At 43.9% G+C, this 23,321-nt stretch overlaps 2 protein-coding genes across 2 annotated transcripts; both read left to right on the forward strand.

Annotated features, from left to right (window-relative positions):
• Positions 1-1,420: 1,420 nt before the first annotated feature.
• Positions 1,421-6,631, forward strand: JCHAIN (joining chain of multimeric IgA and IgM). Its single transcript, XM_058024770.1, has 4 exons — positions 1,421-1,501; positions 3,923-4,058; positions 5,241-5,321; positions 5,534-6,631. The coding sequence occupies exons 1-4, from the start codon at positions 1,438-1,440 to the stop codon at positions 5,733-5,735; spliced, it is 483 nt and encodes a 160-aa protein (XP_057880753.1). The 5' UTR covers positions 1,421-1,437; the 3' UTR covers positions 5,736-6,631.
• Positions 6,632-10,406: 3,775 nt separating this feature from the next.
• SDAD1 (SDA1 domain containing 1) lies at positions 10,407-23,037 on the forward strand. Its single transcript, XM_058024756.1, has 22 exons — positions 10,407-10,555; positions 10,646-10,750; positions 10,901-10,999; positions 11,109-11,219; positions 11,740-11,811; positions 11,901-12,001; positions 12,273-12,330; positions 13,194-13,268; positions 13,641-13,742; positions 13,974-14,043; positions 14,439-14,542; positions 15,199-15,256; positions 15,787-15,845; positions 16,156-16,232; positions 16,547-16,644; positions 17,043-17,119; positions 17,478-17,610; positions 18,507-18,604; positions 19,068-19,264; positions 19,766-19,850; positions 20,261-20,422; positions 21,940-23,037. Exons 1-22 carry the CDS (start codon positions 10,466-10,468, stop codon positions 21,988-21,990), a joined length of 2,082 nt encoding a protein of 693 aa, XP_057880739.1. The 5' UTR covers positions 10,407-10,465; the 3' UTR covers positions 21,991-23,037.
• The last annotated feature ends 284 nt before the right edge of the window (positions 23,038-23,321 follow it).

Consider the following 23,321-nt stretch of genomic DNA (forward strand, 5'->3'; position numbering starts at 1 on the left):
GGCAAACAGATCAGCACCAGCCTCCCTTGCATGTTGTTTTTTCTGGTGCTGGCATCCTCCCTTCTTGTATAATCCTAGCAGAATTCTTGCAAAAAAGAGTGACTGAAACAAACAGTACTTTAGACAGATATCCCTACCAAAACTGGTGAGCTAGGTTTATTTAAAAATGGGGCACAGGGAACACCTTGCTCCTGTCTCAGAGAGAGGGCTGCATAAAACTGTTAGCAATGCTTTCTGGGATGGGGAAGGGAAACAACCCCACATCTTTTCTCTGCTACAGACAGCTTCCTAAGGCAAACACAAGGTTTGTAAAGAACTGTGGAAGAGCCCAATGCCCTGCGAGGGGTTGGCTGTGATCTATCTTTCCCCCCTCCCCCAGTCCCACGCTCTGCTTGCACGAGCACTGCTGATGTAACCTGAAAGCGCATTGCGTCATGCAGCTGCAGGGTGAGGGGTTTGTGCTTGGGGAAAAAGCTCAGGGCAAACAACCAGGGACTTGGAACAGTTCTGGCATTATGGACCCAGCCAGCAGGGTCTGGAAAAAGGGAGATATCCTGCAAGGTGACAGGAGCTAGGATGCTTGGCAGCATTGCCAGAAGAGCTCAGCCTCTTGAAGAGGCCCTTGCTAAGCTTGGGTTTCCCTTAAAAAGTGGCTTTTTCTGTACAAGTCACATGCAAATGCTACAGAGACAGCTCTGGCCATTATAGGCTACATTTGCTCTTCAGAAGTTACACAAATGATCCCAAATCTGGGACCAAAAAAAAAAAAAAAAAAAAAAAATCCCAGGCCCTCTCCAGTACCAGCCTCCTTCAGGAAAAGTCTGCATGCTCATTACTCCAGGGTTTTCCTGGCACCTGACTCAGGACCACTTGTAAACCACAAATCCCATGGAGTCCCTTGTCCAATCACAAGAAGATGAACTCCTCAATGCAGTGGGCAGAGCTGCAGTGGCTGTACCTCTTTCAGCCTTGCCCTGTCACCTTTCTTGCTTTGACTGAAGGCTCTCTGGGGGCAGGTCCAGCCCTTAATTCAGGTTTGCACACAGCTGGTCTAAACACAACTGTGATTATGAAGCCTGAAGTGTTTTTTTAATAGGACTCAAGGGATTTTTAATCTGATGTCTCAAAATTAGGAACCAGAGCTGTGACTCTTGGACTTTCTTACCTTCCATTAGCCCTGATGGCAAGATGTCCTTGTACTCAGCAGCTCTGTTGCCTGCTGGTGAAAAACCGAAAAAAGCACAATAAAAGTGCAACCCCATGCACCCTTCCTCTCCGAAAGCCAGAGGTCTTGGTGCATTAACACACCTGCTTTCAGTTCCCAGCCACATTTTCCAGTGTTGGCCAGGCTGTTTATTTTAGGAAACCCATTTGCACACGCCCTTATAGGCAGAGTCAGGCTCTCCACTGCTATTCTTCAAAAGAAGGGAAGGCAAGATGAAGAGCACTTGGTCGCTGTGTGTTGCCTTGGCTGTCTCCTTGGGGATCATCCTTGTGGCAGGTAGGTGAACAATGAAAAAATGGAAAACTGGGATTAAGATATCAATGGCAGGTTTTGTGTCATTTACCCTGAATTATTCTAACAGTCAGGAGTCAAATCTCAAAACCCACTCAAGCAGCTGTGCTTCAGTGGTGCTTGGACTGCTCAGGATGTTTCTGCATCAGAGCAGTGGGATTTTAATTGCTGCCTGGAGGATAACTTGATGACTAGCTCCAAATTTAAGACTTGATAATTAGGCATTTTTCTCTCAGGTTCTTGAAGCAATAAACTGCAAATGTGCATGCTTGTTTTTCTGCAGTCCTAGGGAGCTTAGCTGCTAGATCTAAAGGCTTCCAAAATCTTCCTAGTAATCCTGCCATACAGCTACAGCCAACTTATTCTGATTAAACTGTAGCTTATCATGTGACTCCACTGAATTTCTTGGAAACCCTTGATTTCAACTGAGCTCAGCCTGTCCTTCCAGCACACTGCTCAGTGTGGCTCTCAGGTCTCTGGAGAGTGTGAATCCATCATGCTGCACATGGTGGATCTGGCCTGCAGGATGGAGTCAATGTTCAGGGATAATCATCCCAACAGCACAGACAGCTGCATCCCTGCATTTCCTGCAGCTTTTGCAAGAGGGCATCTTGCTGCTTACCCCAGGCAGTTCTGTTGGGCTTCACAATGTATCAAAGGACAAAGCAATAGTGGATGCTGAGAAATTTTGTCCAAAACGCAGTCACATAAGTATTGAGGAGGGAGGGAACAGCTCAGTGCAGTAACTCAGGCATCAGGAAATCCAACCTGAGGACATTTAGAACAGCATTAGCAAATCTTGCATTTAAATACTTTCTCCCCAAGAGACTTCACTGGGTGACACATGGAGATACTGCAGGTAAAATCACTTTTTTTAGCATTGTAATCTTAAATAAAAAATTGATGGAGCACCAGTAACTTTAACAGTGAAGCCAAGAGCATAACACAAGGAATTAAATCAGGGCAGTATTTTTAGAGCAGTCAGCAAGACCTGCATATGCATAAGATTGTGCTAATCTAATTTTAGAATTAAAGCCTGCTCTGAGAGGTTTTGGGACAACCCAAAAGCCAATAGGATCTGACTTGAACATTGGCTTTGGATGAAGGGTTGGGAAAGAACTGCACACGATGTTAAGTGGAATGCAGCACAGACAGCAGAGGAAGAGCTGTGTGATGGACAAAAAGCCAGAGACTTCCCTTGAGCTAAAAGAGAGGCCAAGACAAGGAGCCAAGGACTAGAGAGGCTTTTCTGGGAGGCTTCTGCATCAGAGCAAAGAGCTCATGTGGAATGATGAGTTGGCAGAGAAGAAGCTTGGAGAACAAGTTAGGAAAGTGATTTCCTTCCCAAGCTAAGAAGTCCATAGAGAATCATATCCAGCAGGTCTACTGCTGCCCAAGGCCACAGAAGCAGCACTTGTAACCAGCAGGTGAACTCTAGGGTCACTGAGGCATAATTTTACACAGTATTGGAACCTTTTTCACAGTTAGGGTGCCTGTAACAATCTCAGAAACCCTGGAATGGAAGCAGATGAGACCAGGATATTACAGGGGAAGGAAGGACCAAGGCTTTTAAGTCCAAGTAACTCCAAAATCCTTTATAGACATGATTAACCCAGGTTTTTTCAGCCTATTTCTTCTTTCTCTCTCTGATTAAACCAAGAGACAAGCAGAGCAGGCAAGAACTGAGATCCACTTGAGTCCAAAACAAACTGTTCTCATATGACAAAAATCACTGGGTCTGGTACTTGTAAGCAGGCTGAAGGTGCTGTAGCAAGAATGATGCAACATCAGAAACATGCCAAAAGCCTCTGAATGACACCTGGCATGTTTCAGCTTGCTTTGACTGAGTTTCATATCGAGTAGCATGCTAGAAGAAGCAGTTTGGAGGGGTAAATCAGGACTGGAGTTTTCCCTGCAAACCACAAGCATCATCAGGGCCACCTGCTCTTCCCTGCCACGTCAGGGGACCGCCTTCTTTCTGGGTCCTCCTGCTTTTTGGCAGCTGTTCCCCCAGGAACCTGAAGGACAGGATACCACGCAACGAAAACTGACACATCGGCCACATTGGCAAGGTCAGGGACATTTGTTTAGCGATCAGATCCAAACTGGGGTTTGGAATGCTCGAGCAGTTCTGGTGCATGACAGAGGAATCACATAACCAATTCCTAGTAAATGAGCCCTTCAGTCACCAGTCCCACCACCTGTACACACAGCAGCACACTGAGCTGAGCAGGAAGACAGCTGAACACATCTTTGTTAAGAGACTCACTTGTACCTGCTGCAACCTCAACTTAAACCAATCCAGGTGCTGTAATGGTGCATTGCTGGCATTTTCATCCCTTGGCTATCTTCTAGAGCAGCTTTCAAGGATTTTGCTATTGATTCTGGGATTGCCTATCCTTGCAGGTTATCCAGTTGGTCCCAGCGATGAGGAGTACGTGCTGGTCAATAATAAGTGTCAGTGTGTAACAGTGACCTCAAAGTTTGTCCCCTCTCAAGAAAATCCTCAGGAAGAAGTCCTGGAGAGAAACATCCGCATCATGTAAGTGGCAGGTATTTCACAGAGATGGTGAGCAGGAGATGCAGTGTTATACCAGTTTTCTTTGCATTGTTTCTGATGTCCCAGCACTGGTGAAGTGAATAGCTTTTCATGTGGGCTGCTTTCTTTGGTATCCTGAGTATTTCACTTTGCTAGGTGCTTTTCTGCCTCTCATGAACCTCTCTGGTGTTTGTCACTTCAGATACAAAAAAAATCTCCATGTTTTACGCAGACCAGTAGTAACTTCACAAAATAGGCTGGGGAAGTAGATAATGACCTGTCAGAAGTTGATCTAACCTGAAACCAGATTGAGCCCATGACACTGGATTTACCTTCTGACCTGACAGAAAGCCTGGGAAAATAGTTAATGCCTAAACTGATCAACTATCAATTAATGCCTAAACTGTCTCCCATGAGATAGAGCTCAGTTCAAGACCAGGACTTAGTTCTGTCCTCTCCTATAGTACTTACAAGGCAACCCCAAGCAGGAAGAATGATGCATCTGACTCCACAGTATCAGAAGGCTAAATAATTACTTTATTATACCATAACTATTTTATACTGCATTACACTAACAAGAACTATACTAAACTCAAGAACTCGTGACTGTCTGATGACCAGTCAACACAGCTTGGACCTGCTAGGCTAATTAACATAAACAATGTCCACCACAATCCAATCAAGCAATCACCTTCAGGTAAATCATCTTCCAACACATTCCACATGTTCAAAAACACAGGAGGAGCAAATGAGACAAGAATTGTTTTGGTCATTCATCTCTCTGACTCTCTCTGTTCAGAGGGCATGTGAATACCACACTCTCCACTCACACAAACCTAACAGAAATGTGTGTATCTCTGGGAAACAGCTGCAGGAGTGCTGTAGAGCTCACAACAGGAGAACCACTAATTAAACATCCCTGTCCATCAGCCTCAAGCATCTGCTAGCACAGAGTTTAACAAAAATTAACCTTCTCAGCCCTGTCACTTGCAAGTAGCACTTATTATCAATTGCTGCAGTCCTGTCGGGGAGGGTTGTTGCCTTTGAGGGTGCAGAGGACCAAGATTTGGAGAAGGGTCAGAATGTAAATAACCTGAAGAAGATGAAAGTTTAGATTTGCTCAAAAGAGGGCAGACTGTTTAAAAAGCAGCTTTCATGCGAGTGACTCTCTCCCCACCTTTGCAGAGTCCCCCTGAAGGCTCGGGAGAACATCTCGGACCCCTTGTCCCCACTCAGGACCACTTTTGTCTACCGCCTGAGTGAACTGTAAGTAGTTTTAGTTCCTAACTTCACTTGCCAAGACTTAACCCTCAGCAGCTCTAAAAGATGTCAGAGGGCCAGATGTTCCCCTGGAACACCTACAAATGGCACAGCACTCTCCTGGCTCTACATGCAGATGAGCAAGAAAGATTGGGGGTTCAGCAGGGGCATATTTTCACCTAACTCCTCACACTTGTTCCATTTTCCATCTCTTCCAGATGCAAAAATTGTGAACCCATAGAAATTGATCTGGGCGGGGCCATCCACCAGGCCCAGCAGGGCAACTCCTGTGAAGAACCTCAGACATGCTACACCTATGACAGGAATGAGTGCTACAGCTCCCCTGTGCCCCTGCTGTACCACGGGGAGGTGATGCAGGTGCCAGCAGCTCTGACCCCAGACTCCTGCTTCGCCCAGTAGCTCGGCCCTCTGCTGTGCCAGAGCCTCAGAGCACCCCTGTTCCTATCCCTAATGTATGTAGAGCACCACAGCACCTGGATGGCAGCACCCCAAATGCTGGCCCCTGCAGTAACCCAACTTGTCTCCCCATTTCCAACCTCAGCCTCGTGCCATCTCCCAAGAGCAGCTCCTGGCTTTCAGTCTCCCTGGCATGCTGCAATGCCATGCTGTGTCTCACACCACACAGACCAGACCCCCAGCAGATATAAGGCATTCCCCTGATGTCAAGGGAATTACACTGATTTACAGCTCTGGGGAAGCTGTCCTTTTCAGGCTCCTGCGTGCCTCCCCCAGACATCAGCAGGAGTGTCTGTGCCCTTCCCTCCTTGAGCAATCTGAAGTGACCTTCACACAAGGCCTTTGATGACATTAGCAGCATTTATGCCCTTAGAAGACAGTTGTAAAACCATAGTTGAGAGAAAAGATGAGGGACCCTTCTAGCACTTGGACATCTGCAAGCTTCCAGTTCTCCCAGATTCAGAGAAGATCAAAAGATGCAGCTACCCTGAAGTGTTTTGCAAAGTTGCCAAGCCCTCAGCTGTGCCAGGAATACTCAACTCTTCTGGGAGATGTTGGGCATTTTACTTTCCCCGCTGCTTTACTGTTACTGCTGCCTTCTTCCACCCCTGCTCCTGGTTCAAGTGGTGAAAGGAAAAAAAATCAAGTAGGCTCAAATTTATTTACTTGTTCCTTCCTCATCTTGCATTTAAATCCTCAAAAAATTCTATAAACGCAACACAAATTGCTAGAGCAGGACCCTCGTCCAGGGTTCAGAATTGGAGTGATGAAACAGCAAAACCTTATCCCCACAACTGTAGGATTGTTAGTCAAACATTCAATAAACTTTTTTCTGCAATCAAGCTGTGTGTTGTATTCAATTCAATAAGAAGGCATAAAAGGAAGCCAAACCTATAATAATATTCTTTTCTCTTTCACAATTAATCAAACTCTCCCTAAATAACTATTTATATTTACAAGCAAAGACTCCCAAAATACCAGAATAGAAATATTTCCATGCACTTGCAGAACCTCTGACAGATTGAGGCTGAACTGGTTTATCATTTTACGATCAGATCTGCATCACTGAGCTGCTTTGATTCCCAATCAGTGCAGGATCTGAGTCTCAAAATCCAAATATCACCTAAATTAACTCTTGAAAGTGCAATCCACAGATCAGAAGTTTTCACCACTCCTGAATAGAGTACTTTTAAGACAGGTAATCTGGAGGATATTCATTCATGTGCGAGGTGTCTGTCCTAAAGAAATAAAATCATGTGGGGCCAAATTTTGAAGAGCAAAGATATAAAGAAGGATTGACACAAATTATTCTGATGTTATATCACAGTTATGAAAAACAAACTTGCAAAAACACCATCTCCCCCTCTCCTTCATGCAAAAATAAGCCAATCCAAAGAAACACCAGGAGCAAAGGGCCTTTTGGCAGCCTAAGTATTGCAGTGGGTATGTATAACCCACCAAAATATGTCTCAAAGACATTTTCATTTTCAAAACCATTCCCCAGTCTCAGAATGCTGTGATGTTACAAGCTATTAGATCACAGCTATGAAGGAACATCTCAGAGGGAGAAATTAAAGGTCTTTTCCATGCCACCTCTTTACTCCTCCTAAGACATGAAAAGACATTAAAAGGTTTTCATTCAAAACTAATAGTTTGGGGGTACTCAAGCAACGCTTAGGAAACCAGTCTGTCTTTTCAAACAAACCTCTGCTATTCAGTTACTGCTATACACGTGCTGGGTTCGACCTTTGAATAATGATGTGCAACAATTCCTCCCCTCAGAGAAAGAAACATTTGTGCTGCAGGGAAAGAGATGCCACAGCAAGCAAAGGTGAGGCTGAAAAGCCTCTGGTTCCACACAAATACCTCACATCAGGACCATCACACCATCAGCTGGACTGTTCTTCTCCCCCTGGAGCTGCAAGTGACTGTGCATTTCTCAAGCCATTACAGGAACATCCATCCCCCTGTTCCCTTGAACAGAACGACACAGCTCCTGTGTCTCAAATCTGCAAAAAATTTATGAGCCATGACCCAGAAATAAAGATTTCTGTTGGACTTAAAGATTTGATTTTTTTAAATTTCGAGCTTTTTTTTTAAGGAAAAGAGCATTGACCCTGTTCTCAATTACAGAATTACAAATATTAACTCCAGGAAGACAAATTCCCTACAGCCATTAAGGGCCAGGAACTGACATGGAGCTTAAATGAAATGCTGGCAATCAAATACATTAAACATGTTCAAATAAAGCCTCCCAAACATTATAAAAACTCCAGCTCTACAGTTCTTAATGGGATAAAAAGCTGGGGCTGATTACAGCAAAAGCAAAAGCTGCCCAACTCCAAACTCCCAGGCTACCATCACGTGCAATTCTACTCCATCCATGAACTGTGCAGGTCCAACTACTGCTTAACTGATCGACAAAAAATAGAAATACAGAGCAGAGAAACACCTTAGTGCCCTAATAGCAACTTCAGTAACACCTTGCCCTTTTTTTTCACTTTCTAAGAGAGCCTAATTTACCTTAAGAACAAACCCCATTCTTTTAAGTTTGAGTGTGTTGGTTCTCTGTTTTGCTTCTTTTAGAGCATGCTTAACCCATGTATCAACTGGGCAACAAAAGGAAAACCTTCTAATACACTCTCACAGAAAAAGTCCCTACAAAAGGCAATAACTCCATACTGGAAAACAATTAGTAATGAAAATCAGCCCAGTGTGCCAGAGATAACAGGCTTGGGGCTCACACCAGGGCCCCCATTTTTTCACTTAGGATCAATAAATGTGGTGGTGAGTTAACTTTTAGTATTTTTGTTTAATAGGAATTGTTTGTTTGCTATTGGGTGGTTAGAAGCCAAAGATGCTGGCTAGAAGCCAAATTAATTATGAAGTCTAGTTTTATAAATTGATTTTATATAAGAATTGTAAATATTTATAGGTATTTGAGTTTTGTGACTTCGTAAGTAAAAAACTTTTATTAAAAGCCCATAAAATTGGGATTTTTTTTTCATTAAAAGCACTACAGAGAATAATCTCTTATATGCTGTTTGTTTAATAATGCATCTTTTAATATTAAAAGAGTAAAAATTGTTTAGGAAGATGATTTTTATTTCTGCTCTATTTGTATGTAATGAGACTGAATTAATTTGTTTGTCTAACCTTGTTAATTGCCTTCGTAGAAATCCAAGCAATAGCCTTGCTCCTGTAGGGATAATGAGTATTTATTGTTTTGCTTTGGAGTGTGGATAAGGCTATTTTGCTCCCTGCCTTTCTTAAGTAGTGTGGCTGTTCCTCACTTTAACTGGAAATGTGTTGTACTCAGTCAGTGACATAACTGTGTTGGAGCAGTGGAGTGTGAAGCTGAGCACTCTTTCTGCTCTTTAGGTGGAATTAAGCCTATGTAGTGGTGTTTAGGTTTTGCAAAACTTTGAGCTCTGGGTGCTGAAATAGGGATGGCCCATGGAGGTTATAGGCTCAAGTGGGTTCCTTGGCTGGGTCATTTAAGGGCTGTGCTGGAGGGCTCAGTAAAGTAAAGCTGCCTCAAAGTAGAGGCTAAAGCAAATGAACCAAATGAATAGCTGGCAATGTAAATGTATTAAATGTTAATTTAACTCTTTTGGTGATGGAGGGCTTGCTGTTGTTCTATGTATGTGGTAACAGGTTTTTCTCTTACATTTGCAGTCATTTTGCTCTCTAGGTGATGCTAAACGGGTTTTTTTTTGGTTTTTTTTTTTTGTTTTTGTTTTTGTTTTTTTGTTTGTTTGGTTTTTTTTTTTTTTTTTTTTTTTTTTTTTTTTGTGGGCTGTGTAGGTATGTTGAAGGGGATGTGCTTTACTTGCTTTAAAAGGTACAGGAAAGCCCAAACTCACCTGAGCTGCTCCACAGTAGCAGACGTGCTTAGGTGGCTGCAGCTGGCTCTCAGATTCTGGCCAACAAGGTGAAAAGCTTGCCAGTGAGAGAAGTGCTGGAGACTTAAATGGGCAGTTTTGTCCATACTGTACCCCATTTATGCCTTAGTGCTACTCTGGTAGATGTTGTCTGGCTGAACCTAAGAGCATTTATTGAACCAAATTTATTTACTACTGTTTGCTAAGTAAACTGTATCGAGGAATGACAACTATTCTGTGTAAATCACAATTATGCAGTGTAAGTAATTAGGTGTCTAAAGAAAGTATAAGCTATGCAAATGAAGAGGTCTGCTTTCTATTCTCTTGATCAAAAGCTAAACTTAAAAAAGACTAAACACGGATTAACCCTTTCTCCTCAATGAGAATTACTTTCTAATGCTGCTTCTTTAGTGACCATTTGAGACGTACTGAGAAGCGTTTTCCCTCCAAGTAGCTGAGAGGGGAGGAGAGCCAGCGCTGCGCTGGAGCAGTAAGACCAGGGTGCTGCGGCTAACTGCCCGGGGAGGCTGCAGCGGGGGCAGCTGCGGTCCGGGCCGGGCCCCGCTCCGTGGTTAACCCCTCAGGGCTGCCCAGGCTCCGGTCTGAGGGAAGCGGAGCCGCCCAGGAGCCGCTTCTCCCCTCTGACCGCTCTGCCGCCAGGGGGCGCTTTGACGGAGCGCGCCTCCCGCACAGGTTTGTCCCTCGGCGGCGGCCGTCGAGGGCGGGATCAGATGGCGGCGGCCTGCTGAGCCCTCGTGTGCTACGCTCCCTGTGCCGGTGCCCGCAGCCATGTCGGGCCGTCAGGGCAACAAGCTGCCCAGCAACCTGCCCCAGCTGCAGAACCTCATCAAGCGCGACCCCACCTCCTACACCGAGGAGGTGCGGACAAGGGAGTGGCTGGGGCGGGCTGCGGGACGGGCACGGGGTACGGGCGGGTGTTGCTCAGCTGCCTCTGTTCTGTGTGTGCAGTTCCTGCAGCAGTACCACCACTACCAGTCCCATGTGGAGATCTTCACCTTCCAGCCGGACAAGCCTAGTAAGGAGCTGGCCGAGCTGCTGATGTTCCTGGCGCAGGTGAGCCCCGGGCCCTAGCCTCGCAATAGGCGCTGTGACAGCCTGTGCTTGGTGAAATACAATTAAATGTACAGCTTGCGTGCCCCTTGCCAGCCCTGTGAGGGAAGCGCAGGTGTGCTGTAGAGCTTTCTCTTGCCCTGTCCCTTGCAGGTTGCCCACTGCTACCCTGAGCACATGGCCAGCTTCCCGCAGCAGCTGAAGGAGCTACTCTCCTACCACCACACAGTCCTGGACCCCGACCTGCGCATGGTGAGACCGACTTGGGCTCGCCCTGCTCTTGGTGTGAGCTGAGAGCTTGGGGTTTGTTTGTCAATGAAGAGAAGCTGGAGAGGGATGTGAAATTTGGTTTCTCTTGCAGACTTTCTGTAAGGCTCTGATCTTGTTGAGAAACAAGAATCTAATAAATCCCACGAGTCTGCTGGAGCTCTTCTTTCAATTGCTGCGGTGCCACGATAAACTGCTACGGAAGGTAAGGTGTGCTGACAAAAACCTGCATCTCCAGTGGGTTTTGACCAGCTTGTGGGGTAATGGCAGAATAGGCAGTTCTTCTCTGCTTGGTTGGGAAAGTCAAGTTTAAAATAGCTCAGCTGTTGGAGCAGTCAGTGCTGGAGGCAGGGCTCCAGCTCTGTGTTGGAGTAATAACAGTTTTGCTGCTGTAAACACCTTGCTGTTGTAGGTTGTAGGTTCATCCTGTTTGGGATTGAGCAGTTTGGTTGTGTCTGCAGCTGGAAAACCTGGCTGTCAGAACAGGCTTGAATGAGGCAGGGGCAGGACTTGAAGCAGTATTTGATGCTGTTCATTGTCCTGCCTTGCTGTACTGTGAATTCAGTATGATTTTGAAATCCACGAGTCTCCACAGGATGCCTTCCTGTGCGTTTTCCTGTTGTAAGCCAGTGATGTGCTCAGAGGTGATCAGCTGGGTTATGTCAGTGCTTGGGCACAGGGTGTGTGTTCGTGTGTGTTACTCCCTGTCATTTCTCCACTTGCAGACCTTGTACACTCACATTGTGACAGACATCAAGAATGTCAACGCCAAACACAAGAACAATAAAGTGAACACAGTAGGTGCCTTGGCTTTCTTGTGTACTTTGAACTGAGCTGCTGCTGTTGTGGAAGACCTCTAAAGACATGTTTTCAACTTGTTCTGTAGGCACTGCAGAACTTCATGTACACCATGTTGAGAGACAGCAATCCCACTGCTGCCAAGATATCTCTGGATGTGATGATAGAGCTTTACAGAAGGAATATTTGGTGGGTCTGGCAGGCTTGTGTCCATTTGCCACTTAATGTGGGGCACACGGGTGTCCTTTGTGGCACATAGCACAACACAATGCAAGTCACAGTGACTTAAACAGGTTTCCTACTTGTACCCCAGTGGAGTTGTAACTTGTACCAAAGAATTTAGCTGAGAAGAAATAATGTCTTGTGTGAAATGAGTTACTTAAATATTTGCTGAGAACTAATTTTCTGAGAAGATAAAATTGCCAGACTTGAAATAAGATATGGCTTGTTTTTTTTCCAGGAATGATGCCAAAACAGTCAATGTAATCACAACTGCCTGCTTTTCCAAAGTGACCAAGGTGAGGACAGAAATCACTCATACACTGGATGTTACCTTGGCTACCTTCTTCATGTGAATGTAACTTAATATGCTGTTATAGCAAACAAACTTAATTGATTCGTCTGTTGCTTGTTTAGTTCTCAAAATAACCCTCATAGGAGGAGGTGGAGCTTGGCAGCTTATCTTGTAACAAGTGTAGCCTGGTGCAGGGAGTGTGGATGTTCTTTTCACTGCTCTTCAGGACAGACTATCAGGATATCACCTCCTTAATACGAGCACTGTGAGCCTATGGTTAACTGAGGAGAGTAGCTGACCTGATTGAATATTGGGCCTTGTGCATTGGCTCTGGAGGCTTTAAAAACTTGTCCTATGGCTGGAGACAAGTTTTTAAAGTTTTTAAACCACTTTTGAACCTGTGAAGGTCCAAAAGTGGTTCCATTCAATAACAGTCAGCCAACCAAGACTAAAAACCTAACCAGCAAAATTACCTGAATTAATGCAGGATGAGAGCTCTGAGCATCACCTTGGCTCTTGCCTGTGTAGGGCCTCCTGACAGTGTTGACATGGAGCAACTGCATTGAAATGATTTTGCAGGATGATAAGACAATTGGCAGCATTGAATTTTGCCTTGTGGCAACTCAGGTGCTCTTTGGTTCTGATTGCCTCTGAGCAATGATGGGCAGCTCAGGTTGTCTGGGTTTGTAAGACGCTTGTGGCTCTCAGGCTGTAACTTGGTTTATTTTCTGATCTTTATTTTCAGATCTATGCCTATTAAAAAAAACTGGTTAAGTCTTTGCATGGCTTAAGGTGTGGATGTTGGGTGGTTATAAATTCTGATCATGTGGGTCGGCTTGTCCCACATGATCTCATTTTACTTTTCAGGTGTTAGTTGCTAGTTTGAAGTTCTTCCTTGGGAAAGATGAGGATGAGAAACAGGGCAGCGAGTCGGAGTCTGAGGTGGGTGTTGTGACCAAATATTTCCCTTCTCTGATTTTCAGACCTGTTATTGGTTCTGTTATCTTGGTGACTCTGGCTTTGCCAATCTGTCTGCCTTGCTGCTACTCACTGTCCTGTCTAGCTGTCACCAGATGTTTCTGTGATTGACAAACAATTTCAGTGTCTGACATCTGGCCCCAGGATGTCTGTCTGTCTCTCTGTTAAAAGAGAAACACTAAGCTCTTTTTTTTTTAGATGCTGGTACCTATGTGTTCTGAAGCTTAGTAAGGGGGATAGTTTTCAGAGTATGTGGTACTGAAAAATATTTGTAGTTTGCTTCTGTGCTTGCCATTTGGAGCCTGGGTCACCTGAGTGTTGTGTTCCTTCCCCAAGGATGATGGCCCCACGGCCAGGGATCTGATGATGCGCTATGCCACCAACAAGAAAACCACCAAGCGCAAGAAGAAACTGGAGAAAGCCATGAAGGTCCTCAAGGTGAGGAGAGGGCTGTCTGACTTCCCATCACCTTGGATTAATCCTTCTAGTATGGAAGTCCTGTTGTTGCCCTGCTTGTTTAGCTGCAGATGGCAGATAGTGCTTATGGTTGAAAATAGGGATAGTTTTTAAAATCTTCTTCAAGAGGCAACAGTCTTTTGACAGCAACCTTGAAACTTTAGGACTTTACTCACAAAAAGAGAAATGTATTTTACTCTTGTTTCCATGCAGAAGCAGAAAAAGAAGAGCAAGCCAGAGGTATTCAACTTCTCTGCCATTCACTTGATTCATGATCCCCAAGGTGAGTGCGCAGTGAATTCTCTTAGTGCAATTTGGTTAATCTAACAGCACTTGATTTGGTTGTCATCTGTTCCAGTGAACCTCTGGGGATCTCATGTTCTCAGGTCAACCCAAAATGCATCTAAACATTCAGTTTTCAATGCTGACCCAGTGCTTATGGTGTTGGAGAACATCTGCTGGTTCTCTCTGCTGAACCTGTGCACAGCCGGCCTTTTAGGCATATGAGAAGGGAAATAACCTATTGGAATAAGTGCTTTGGTCACCTTGAATTTCTGTGAAAGGGCGCTGGGCCTTGAAAATAAGAACAAATCAAACTGCCTCTTGTGACTGTAATTCCATTTGAGTTGTGAGTTGTGTTCATTCAGTTTTCTGCGAAACCATTTTTGCCTCTTCCAGACTTTGCTGAGAAACTGCTGAAGCAGCTGGAGAACTGCAAGGAGCGATTTGAAGTGAAGATGATGCTCATGGACCTAATATCCAGGCTTGTTGGAATACATGAGGTATGTACTTGGATAATTCTAGGGTGGTCTGTTGGTAGCCAGCCTGGTGTGGTTGTGGCAATGCTCTGGTCTTGTGCCTCTGGAAAGTAAGCTTTAATTTTTCTCTATGTCCAAAAGTGTGTAGGGATGGTCAGGGAATTGCCAGGAGGCATAATGCAATGGTAGTGGTACAGACCTTGTGGGACTAAGTAAGCACTCATAGAAAAAGCTATTGGTCTGGAATAGAGGAGCTGAACCTAAAAAATAGAGGAGAACTTGGTGCTTCAAGACCTTCCGGGGAAGCTGCTCATGCTGACCACGGAGTTTTCAGGTGGTGCTGAACAAGAAGGAAACTGCACTTGGAGGATTCTATGTGGACTACCTAGTAATAAAGTATTAGCACTGAATTAAGTGAAGAGTAATCCAGTGCAAGTTGGGCATTTAAGGATTTAAGTGATAAGGGCTAGGTGCAAAGGGACTGCTGCTGTATTTACCTTGGTGCAGTTCATTTCCTTGTCCCACAAATATGAAACTCAACATAGGAGACAACATTTTGCTCTAAAATCTGAGGCATTTGGGGAGTACACTAGAATGAGATGGTTTTACCATGTATCAGCTTATGAAGGTGATCTCGAGTTCTAAGACAAGAAGATAATATGTTGCAATTTGCCTTGCAGCTGTTTCTTTTTAATTTCTACCCCTTTGTTCAGAGGTTCCTCCAGCCCCATCAGAGGGGTAAGTAGCTACTCCAGGTACTGCTGATCCCTCATGTCTCATGTACAGGCAGTTGATAGAAGTGGCAGTGGAAGTGGACAGGTAGCAGTGGTTTGGTGGGAAGCAGGAGTAGTCCAGTGTGGACAAAGGAAGTACAAGTCCCTGACTGCGAGAAGTGCCAAGTGATTTGGACTTCTGTGGAGGCTGTGTGCACTCAGGGCTCCTTACCTGAGGATTTGAGCAAAGGAATAAAAGCAATCTGAGTCCCTAATCCTGACCAGCTAAGCTAAGCATGGTTGCCTTATGATGCTTCCTTTTACTGGGGTTTGACTGCAGTTCTGGAGCATTTCCTTTTGCTTCAGCTGGCTGTTGTGGAGGCCACAGGAGTTCCTAATGCTTGGTAGGAGAGGAGAAACAACTGTCCCAAAGAAGTCCAGGCTGAATGGTTTTGGGCCTGACTGAGCAGCTTGTTGAGTTTTAAAGGATGTGTTTATTGGCTGGAGCAAGCTGCAGCAATATGTTTTGGTATCTTCTTCCTCCTTTTCTTCCAGAAGTGACAAAGATTCTTCTGTTTGCTGCACAGGCTTCACATCAGCTGGTACCACCTGAGGTCAGTGTTCTCCCTGTGATGGATATTAAATGGGCAGCATGGAAATGCAACTGAGTGTGTGTGTGGGGAGGGGGAAGGGGAATTGCTCAGATTGGTTGGAAAAGCTTACGGTAATTACAGCAATTTTTGCAAGTTCTAAGGCATTGTTTCATAAAAGGGGGGAAAAAAGTTGATTTTCTGCAAGAAAATTTTAGAAAATACTTGTGGGCTGTACTGACACATCCTAATGTCTTTCTATGAAAAAGGATGTGTCTGTTAATAACACCAAAGTGTGTTTTGATTAAATATATGGGGTTTTTTTTATTTTCAGATTATCCAGTCAGTGTTGATGACCATTGCCAACAACTTTGTCACAGACAAGAATTCTGGAGAGGTCATGACTGTAGGGTGGGTGCAGAATTGTATGAGTATGTCAAACTCCAGATGTGATAAAATACATGGGTTTTTTAACCAATTGCTGCTTATTCCTTGTTACTGTGCTATGTTACTTGTGCTATGCTTTCAAGAAGCTGCTTGAGTTAAAAGTATGTTAGCTTCAATGTTCTGTTTTTTTTGCTGGGAGTATTTGATGGTTTTCTCCTCTTACACTGTATGTTGTATAAATGCTGTATAAGGTTCTTCAAATTTCAGGTAATTAATTCTGTAAATGGTGCTTTCTCCTAACTGGTGTTGAGAAAATAACTGATTTTCCTTATTTTTAGGATCAACGCAATAAAAGAAATCACTGCAAGGTGTCCCTTAGCCATGACTGAAGATCTGCTCCAAGACCTTGTTCAGTACAAGACGCATAAAAATAAAAGTAAATATTACATGGATACCACTTTAAACTCTTTCTTTTTTTCTGTCTTATGTGATCTTCAGTTACAGCCTTCATGGAAGTGCTGTCCTAATTGTTTTTTATGGGCTCAGACCACTTTGAGTGGTTGGGGTCCATCTCTCTATTTGGAGTGTGTAGCCATGGGAGACAAAACAGTCCAAGGGTAGAGGAACTAATTGACAAAAATAAAGCAAGGGATTGTTAAGAACAGTTAGCCCTGAGGAAGTGCTGTGTTCTATACCAGAGAAATCAGAGGGAACCATAAGTTCAGAGAAGACTTGAGTCAGTTGTAAAATCTCCACACAGCTGGAGATCTGTGTGGGCTTTTGGTTTGCTCAGAGTTCTGGTTTTTTTTCCTGACTGTCTCATTTCTTGGGCAGATGTAATGATGTCCGCAAGAACTCTGATACACCTGTTCCGCTCTCTGAATCCAGAGATGCTGCAGAAGAAGTTCAGGGTAAGTGTTTCATGTGTTCTGCACTCGCTAAAAACCGATGTGCTCAAAAATGATGAGAATTGGTCTCAGTATCCTTTTGAGAAGGTGGAGTCAAGTCTGTGTTGTTCCTCTGCCTGCTGCCTTTGGACATGGTGTGCTATCCATGTTTTCTTAGTTCACATTCATCTAACTCATGGTTAGGTCATGCTCCTGAAGTTGAGCTGTTTTCCAAGACACATTGACCTTCAGTTATTAAACTCTGCCACATGGAGAAAGGGAAGGTCTTTGGCGCCACACCCTCCTATTCTTCTAGGTATTTTCATGGATGGATGGATATTACAATAGCAGCCTGCTCAATGTGTGTTTTGTTAATGTACAGGGTAAGCCTACAGAAGCCTCAGTGGAAGCCAGGATTCATGAATATGGAGAACTGGATGCCAAAGACTACATTCCAGGAGCAGAAGTACTAGAGGTGGAGGATCAAAAGGAAAAGGGAGGAACCCAAGAGGAAGGTTGGCTTTTTTTCTTTAAAAATTCTGGTTTGGGCATCACTGTCACTAAGATTTTATGTGGACATGGAACCTGGTGTTTGTGCATTTCATTTCCTGCTCTGCTTTGTCTTGCACATGTCTGTCCTTGGGTAAGTGCAGTTTGCCAGTGGGGTTTGGTACTATGTTGCTTTTTATGATACACACTGAGATGGGAAGCAGAGGGACAGACAGTACAGCTGTGAACTTTGTGTTCAGCTTCTCCTAAATAAAACCTTCTGAATATTGTAGAACACCAAAACAGTAGTTGGGTATTATATTTGGCTTATTGAGTTCAGTTCCTGTGTAAATGCTTTACACACCCTGGAACCCGTGCCTGAGTTGGAAAAGAGATGGAAGAGTCTTTAAAAGCAAAGCAGAGTTTGGTGAATGAAGTCTGAGTGCCTTGAAGATGCTGCAGGGGCTGGAGGAATGTAGGCTGTGTAGTGATCACTGTAACACTGGGCTTGGCTGCTGCAGCTGCGAACTGCGGCACTACAGCTGGCACGGCAGTGAAGAGCCATGCTTTGACTGTCTGAACTAAGCCAGCTATAAACCGCAGTGCTTCTCTTGTTGGGTTGGTTTAGGTGGCTAGGAGTGGGGAACAGTATTGTTTATGAGGTAATCAGCCTGTTAATTCCTGTGGTGCTTCAGGCTGTCCCAAATGCACCTTGTTTTCAGGATCTTGCCCTGGAGATGACAACTGAGCTTTGCAGAGCATAGTATGATTTTTGTCCCAGGACAAAATGAAGTTGGGAGATAAGTGAAATATATGAAAGGCAATGAGAACAGGCTGATAACTGATGGCAGCATCAATTATTGCCAGTCAGGGTAGTGAAGGTGAATTTGTGTTAACAGCTCTTTACTTGTTCTGTGAGCAGATGGCTGGGAAAGTGCTAGCCTGAGTGAGGAGGAGGACAATGACGATGGAGAATGGATTGATGTGCATCACTCCTCGGATGAGGAGCAGCAACAATTAGTGAGTTCCAAGTGTCTTCTATGTCAAGTACATATGAGTCTTGTTGATTACCGAGCAGATCCTCTTGCTCTTCACCCTCATGGAGCTGCTCTTAAATACCTACCCAGGCCTTCAGAGCAAGCTGTCCTGAAGCAGTGAGGCTGAAGTGCTGTTCAGCAGTGCTGCTGAAGTACACATGCTGTTAAGGGTGGGAGGGGAGAAGGAGGAATTATATCTTAGGGCTCAATGCCTTCAGAGCTGTGATAATCAGCTGAGAGCTTGTACTCCCAAAATCTGGTATGCATGCACTCCATTCAGACACTAGATGTTGGATATGAGACAAGGAAAAATCCTGACATCCGGTTGTAGCACTTCCCAACAATATTGCCATTGCATGCTCTGTATTTGGGAGGCAAGGCTCATGGATTGCGGCACAGGAGTGGGATGCAAAGCTGATTGTTTTGTACCATTTTCTTTTCCAAAGACAGAAAAAGTGAAAAGCATGCCCATAGAGGAACGAAAAGCCAAAGCTGCAGCAGTCAGTACAAGCAGGCTGCTAACTCAGGAAGACTTCAAGAAAATACGTCTTGCCCAGCTTTCCAAAGAACTTAATTCTGCACCTGGCAAAGCTGCAAAGCGGAAATATATTGAAATAGATGATGAAGAGGAGGAGGAGGGCAGGTAGGATATGGGCTGTTGAGTGCTTTTTCTTACTTATCCTCTCCTGATGCAGCTGTTCATTGCAGTAGGGCACAGAGCTCTGCTGCTGATCAGTGTTCCCTGGTAACAGCCAGAGCCTAGAGTGGATCCTGGGCTTGGGGGTTGGCTTGTACCTAGGTAAAACATCATGAGGAGCTTGTGGAAAGTCTGAGACTGTTTTGTTTGACTTTTTCACACCTAGAGGTGTGAGAGGGGGTGTTTTGTAGCAGTAGCTGCCTGGTTATAGCTCCAGTGTTTCTCACACCTGGTGAAAAAAAGTAGGATTTGAAATATAAGTGGGTGATTTTTGTAATGGATATCCCAAGCATGAGGAGCATCCTGAAGGGAACAAGAAGTATTTGTGTCTAAACTGATGGTGAGACAGTGGCCTAGGATGGGTGAGAGACAAAGGGTGAAGCGGGCATCTTGTTTTCCTTGCCAGCTGAAGCTTTGTGTGGTGACATTTATTGGATTTGTGTGTAGGGGGGAGTTGCTTTCACTCAGAGATATTGAACATCTGCATAAGAAGCCCAAGTCAGACAAGGAGACCAGATTGGCAACTGCAAAGGTGAGGTACTGGTGTGTCCTGTATCCTGTCCTTCTGGGTCTGGGTTTGTCTTCTGCAGGAGGAAATGCTGAGGCTGCATATCAAAGGTAGGTGCCAAGCTGCCATGTGGGTTTTGAGAGGTGATTTGTTTGGTTCTTTGCTGTTGCATCTTGGCTGTGACAAATACGGTGTCCTGGTGGTCACATGTGACCATGAAAGTGCAAACAGATGCAATTTTCACTGTGACTTAAGAAAGTGAGTATGGGAGCCAGTATGGGAGAAGCCAGTATGGGAGAAGCTATGTATGAACACAGTCATGCGGAACCCAATTTGTTGTTATTGCCATAGAACCTGTTACCATCAGGCAGGTGATGTTGATAGTAGGTGAAGGAAAATTACCCCTTGTTACTCTATTGCGCTGTCTATTCTAGGCTGGAAAAACAGACAGAAAAGAATTTGTGAAAAAGAAAACGAAAATTAACCCATTTGCCAGCTCTTCCAATAAAGAAAAGCAGAAGAACAAGAACTTCATGATGATGAGGTACAGCCATAGTGTCCGGACCAAGAACAAGCGTTCCTTTAGGGAGAAACAGGTAATGTTTCGTGATGGATATGGATGGGGCAGTGTGAGCAGTGATTTGTGGTACAGGTGTGGTGTTCCCTACTTTCTGGCCTGAGGTGCTGTTCCTGTAACTCTGAGAAAGCCTGTGGCTTGGCTTGCCCCACTCCTGCCCCAGAGGAAGAGCTGCTTTGCAGATTGTTATTCACTCTCCATAGTCTGACCTATCACAGACTCATCTGTCCTGGCATAGAGGTCATCTAATAGCTTGTCATAAATGTTCCTGAGGAATAGAAGAAAATGCTGTTCAGTTAAGCAGTAGTTTGACACTAATGCTGCTCTCAGTGGTGAAGCCCCTGCCAGTCTAGGGTTTTACAAGGTGTTGCTTATTCAACTCATCCAAATGCGTTCAAGGAACTTTACAATAATCCAGTGGTCCAGTTGTTTTTTCTTCCCAGATGGTGTTTTGTGCAAGTGTTTACATGCAACTTGAACTTAGAGTTGTTTCCAAGATCATACACTTTATCCAAATGATATTTGTCTGCAATTTCTTGCCTTAGGAAGGGCAGGGCAGGAACTATTAGTAGACTCAGTAGAGAATATCTGAAGCTTTTCTGTTGATCAGGAACATGTAGTCTAATACTAGTTACATGTCCTCTGTACATGTTTATTTGGCATCATTCTGCCTCACTTCAATTAAGGCTGACAACATTGAAACCAGCTCTCAAAACACACACAATAGGCTGCAAATGAACAATCCAGGCACTTCAAAAACCTGCTGTTTACAGTTATACTTGGCTCAGTTATTCTAAAAAAACATCTTGAAGCATTTTGTCCTCACTGAAGTTTTAAATTCAAATGTAATGCCTAAACAGCATTTATTCATACTTTTTTTCCCCCATGAAAGTTAGGCTGCAGCACCAGTCTGTTAATCATGAGTGTTTTGGGTGGGTAGGAGGATTTTAGTTGTATGGCACTGCATTCTGCTGTGCTTTTTGGTGCTAAGATAAAATGGCCGGCTTGCTATAGTCCAGAGCTAGCTTCTCTACTAGGAGCTACTACTGCATCACAGTACTACTGTGTTTTAAGTACTACATCACATTACTATATGTTTGAAGCTATTACTTAAAACAAGTTGTATGTACAGTAAGATCTCTTTAGGGTGATAATGACACTTGTAAAAATTTCTCCTTCCCCCTTGAAAAGTAATTTTGTAATACTTCACGAAACACCAATTTTACTTAACGTCTCAGCTGAACTGTAACTTTCTAGATATCTTTTGCTCAAAGTGAGTCAGAGTAGTTTGTTCTCATCTTCATTGTGTAGGATCTGGTCATGCCTAGCTCTTTAATTGTGCTGTGGAGTTTAGGTACATAACCCCAGTGTTTCTGCCATTCTAATTGTTAGCATTTGCATTGCTCCCTGTCTGAGCTGATGAGCTCCTAGTGTTTTTATCAGAGGTTAAAGAAATTGAAAAGAGTTCTAATGTGGTAGTGTTGCTTTCTCAGTTATGCTCCTTACCTGAATATTCCCCTCTTGTTTTGTGGTTAGCTGGCTCTTAGAGATGCACTTCTGAAAAAGAGAAAACAGCTGCTAAAATAAATGCTGGAGAGAGCTTCATCACCCTTGGAGAAGTTGCCCTGGAGATGCTGATTTGCACCTACCATCACCCTGGGGGAAAGGAGGACTGTGGTGCCTTATGGATTTAGCTCTGATCTGTTTGGAAATGCAAATGGAACTCCTGCTAGCTGGTGGATGCTGCATCAATAGGACACAGGCCTTAATCCTTGGAGGATTTTAATTTTGTTTTAAAGTGTTCTAGGGAAGAAGGCAATTATATTTTTATTTCATGTAATTTACTTACAGTGGGTTTTGTATGTGTAAGTATTAAAATACACAACGGTAAGGTAAAAATTCTACCTGAGGCAATTACTAAGACACAGAAAGCAAAAATATTCTGGTCAGTCTGTAAAGCATGTGGGTTTAGTGTCTGTGCCTGTCTTAGGGGACTGTCTGTACAGATGGAGTGAGCTGTTGTCTGAGTAGCTGGCTTTGACCATTTTAATAATACCAAGTTCAACTGTGATGCAGCTAAAATTAATTCAAGCATTGTGGGGAAGAACAGTTCATTATAGCTTACTAAGAAAAGAAAAATACAAGTAGTGTATTGAGAGATAAGAGTTTTTTGTTGCTATTTAAATACAAAAGAAATCACATACCAGAGAAAAAAGGAATGTTTTTCTATTGTGGTGTGCCTTCTGGTGGGACTTGCCAGTGACTCTTGGCAAGTACATGCAAAAATCACATTGGTGTCTGAATTCTTTGTCTAAGGTTGAACTTGTGCTTTAGCCTTGACCTCTGTTGGGACCATTAATGGATTCTTTGTACCTTCCCCAGCCACCTGTTCTAATGGAGTTGATCAAGTATTTATAACTTGATGGAGTTATTTATACTGTCCTTTTTCCAAGTCTGTTAGAGATTGATTTCTTTGTGATGCAGAAACAGGTGCCACAGGCACAGTACAATGGCAATGCATTTGGTGGGATGCTTTTTTCCTGTCTTTTTAGGAAGCCAGATTCATGTTCTTATACCATGTAGGAATTCACTTAACTTAGGTATTGGTTTAATATGTATTTGTAATAACTTTAATTCTTTTGTATGGATTTTGTTTGTTTTGTCACACTACTTCCTAGAGCAAAAAAACCTTAGAGAAGCTTAAGGGAAAGAAGGACAGAGTAGGGTGGGGTTTTTTGGTGAGTTTTTTTTTTATTTTTACAGCTGTGTTTTATTCCAATTGTACGTTCCTGCTGAGGGAGGGCAGGGATTGGTACTCAGCAGGGAGCACAGTGAGCTCTCAGGTGGAGGAGCCACCTATAGCTGGAAACCAGAGTGCTGTTGGGATGGAGTGTGGAGCAGGGGCTGGAGCCAAAGGT

Source organism: Melospiza georgiana, chromosome 5 (genome assembly GCF_028018845.1).
Source record: "Melospiza georgiana isolate bMelGeo1 chromosome 5, bMelGeo1.pri, whole genome shotgun sequence".
Lineage (NCBI taxonomy): Eukaryota > Metazoa > Chordata > Aves > Passeriformes > Passerellidae > Melospiza > Melospiza georgiana.

What these genes read in the sequence shown, in the direction of transcription:
- JCHAIN (XM_058024770.1), top strand. Translation starts at nt 1,438, where the DNA reads ATGAAGAGCACTTGGTCGCTGTGTGTTGCCTTGGCTGTCTCCTTGGGG. An exon ending in GAGAGAAACATCCGCATCAT is followed by an intron (nt 4,059 to 5,240) that starts GTAAGTGGCAGG and finishes CCACCTTTGCAG; the next exon opens with AGTCCCCCTGAAGGCTCGGG. An exon ending in GTCTACCGCCTGAGTGAACT is followed by an intron (nt 5,322 to 5,533) that starts GTAAGTAGTTTT and finishes CATCTCTTCCAG; the next exon opens with ATGCAAAAATTGTGAACCCA.
- SDAD1 (XM_058024756.1), top strand. Translation starts at nt 10,466, where the DNA reads ATGTCGGGCCGTCAGGGCAACAAGCTGCCCAGCAACCTGCCCCAGCTG. An exon ending in GGCTTGTTGGAATACATGAG is followed by an intron (nt 14,543 to 15,198) that starts GTATGTACTTGG and finishes TTTGCCTTGCAG; the next exon opens with CTGTTTCTTTTTAATTTCTA. An exon ending in GGGAGGAACCCAAGAGGAAG is followed by an intron (nt 17,611 to 18,506) that starts GTTGGCTTTTTT and finishes TTCTGTGAGCAG; the next exon opens with ATGGCTGGGAAAGTGCTAGC.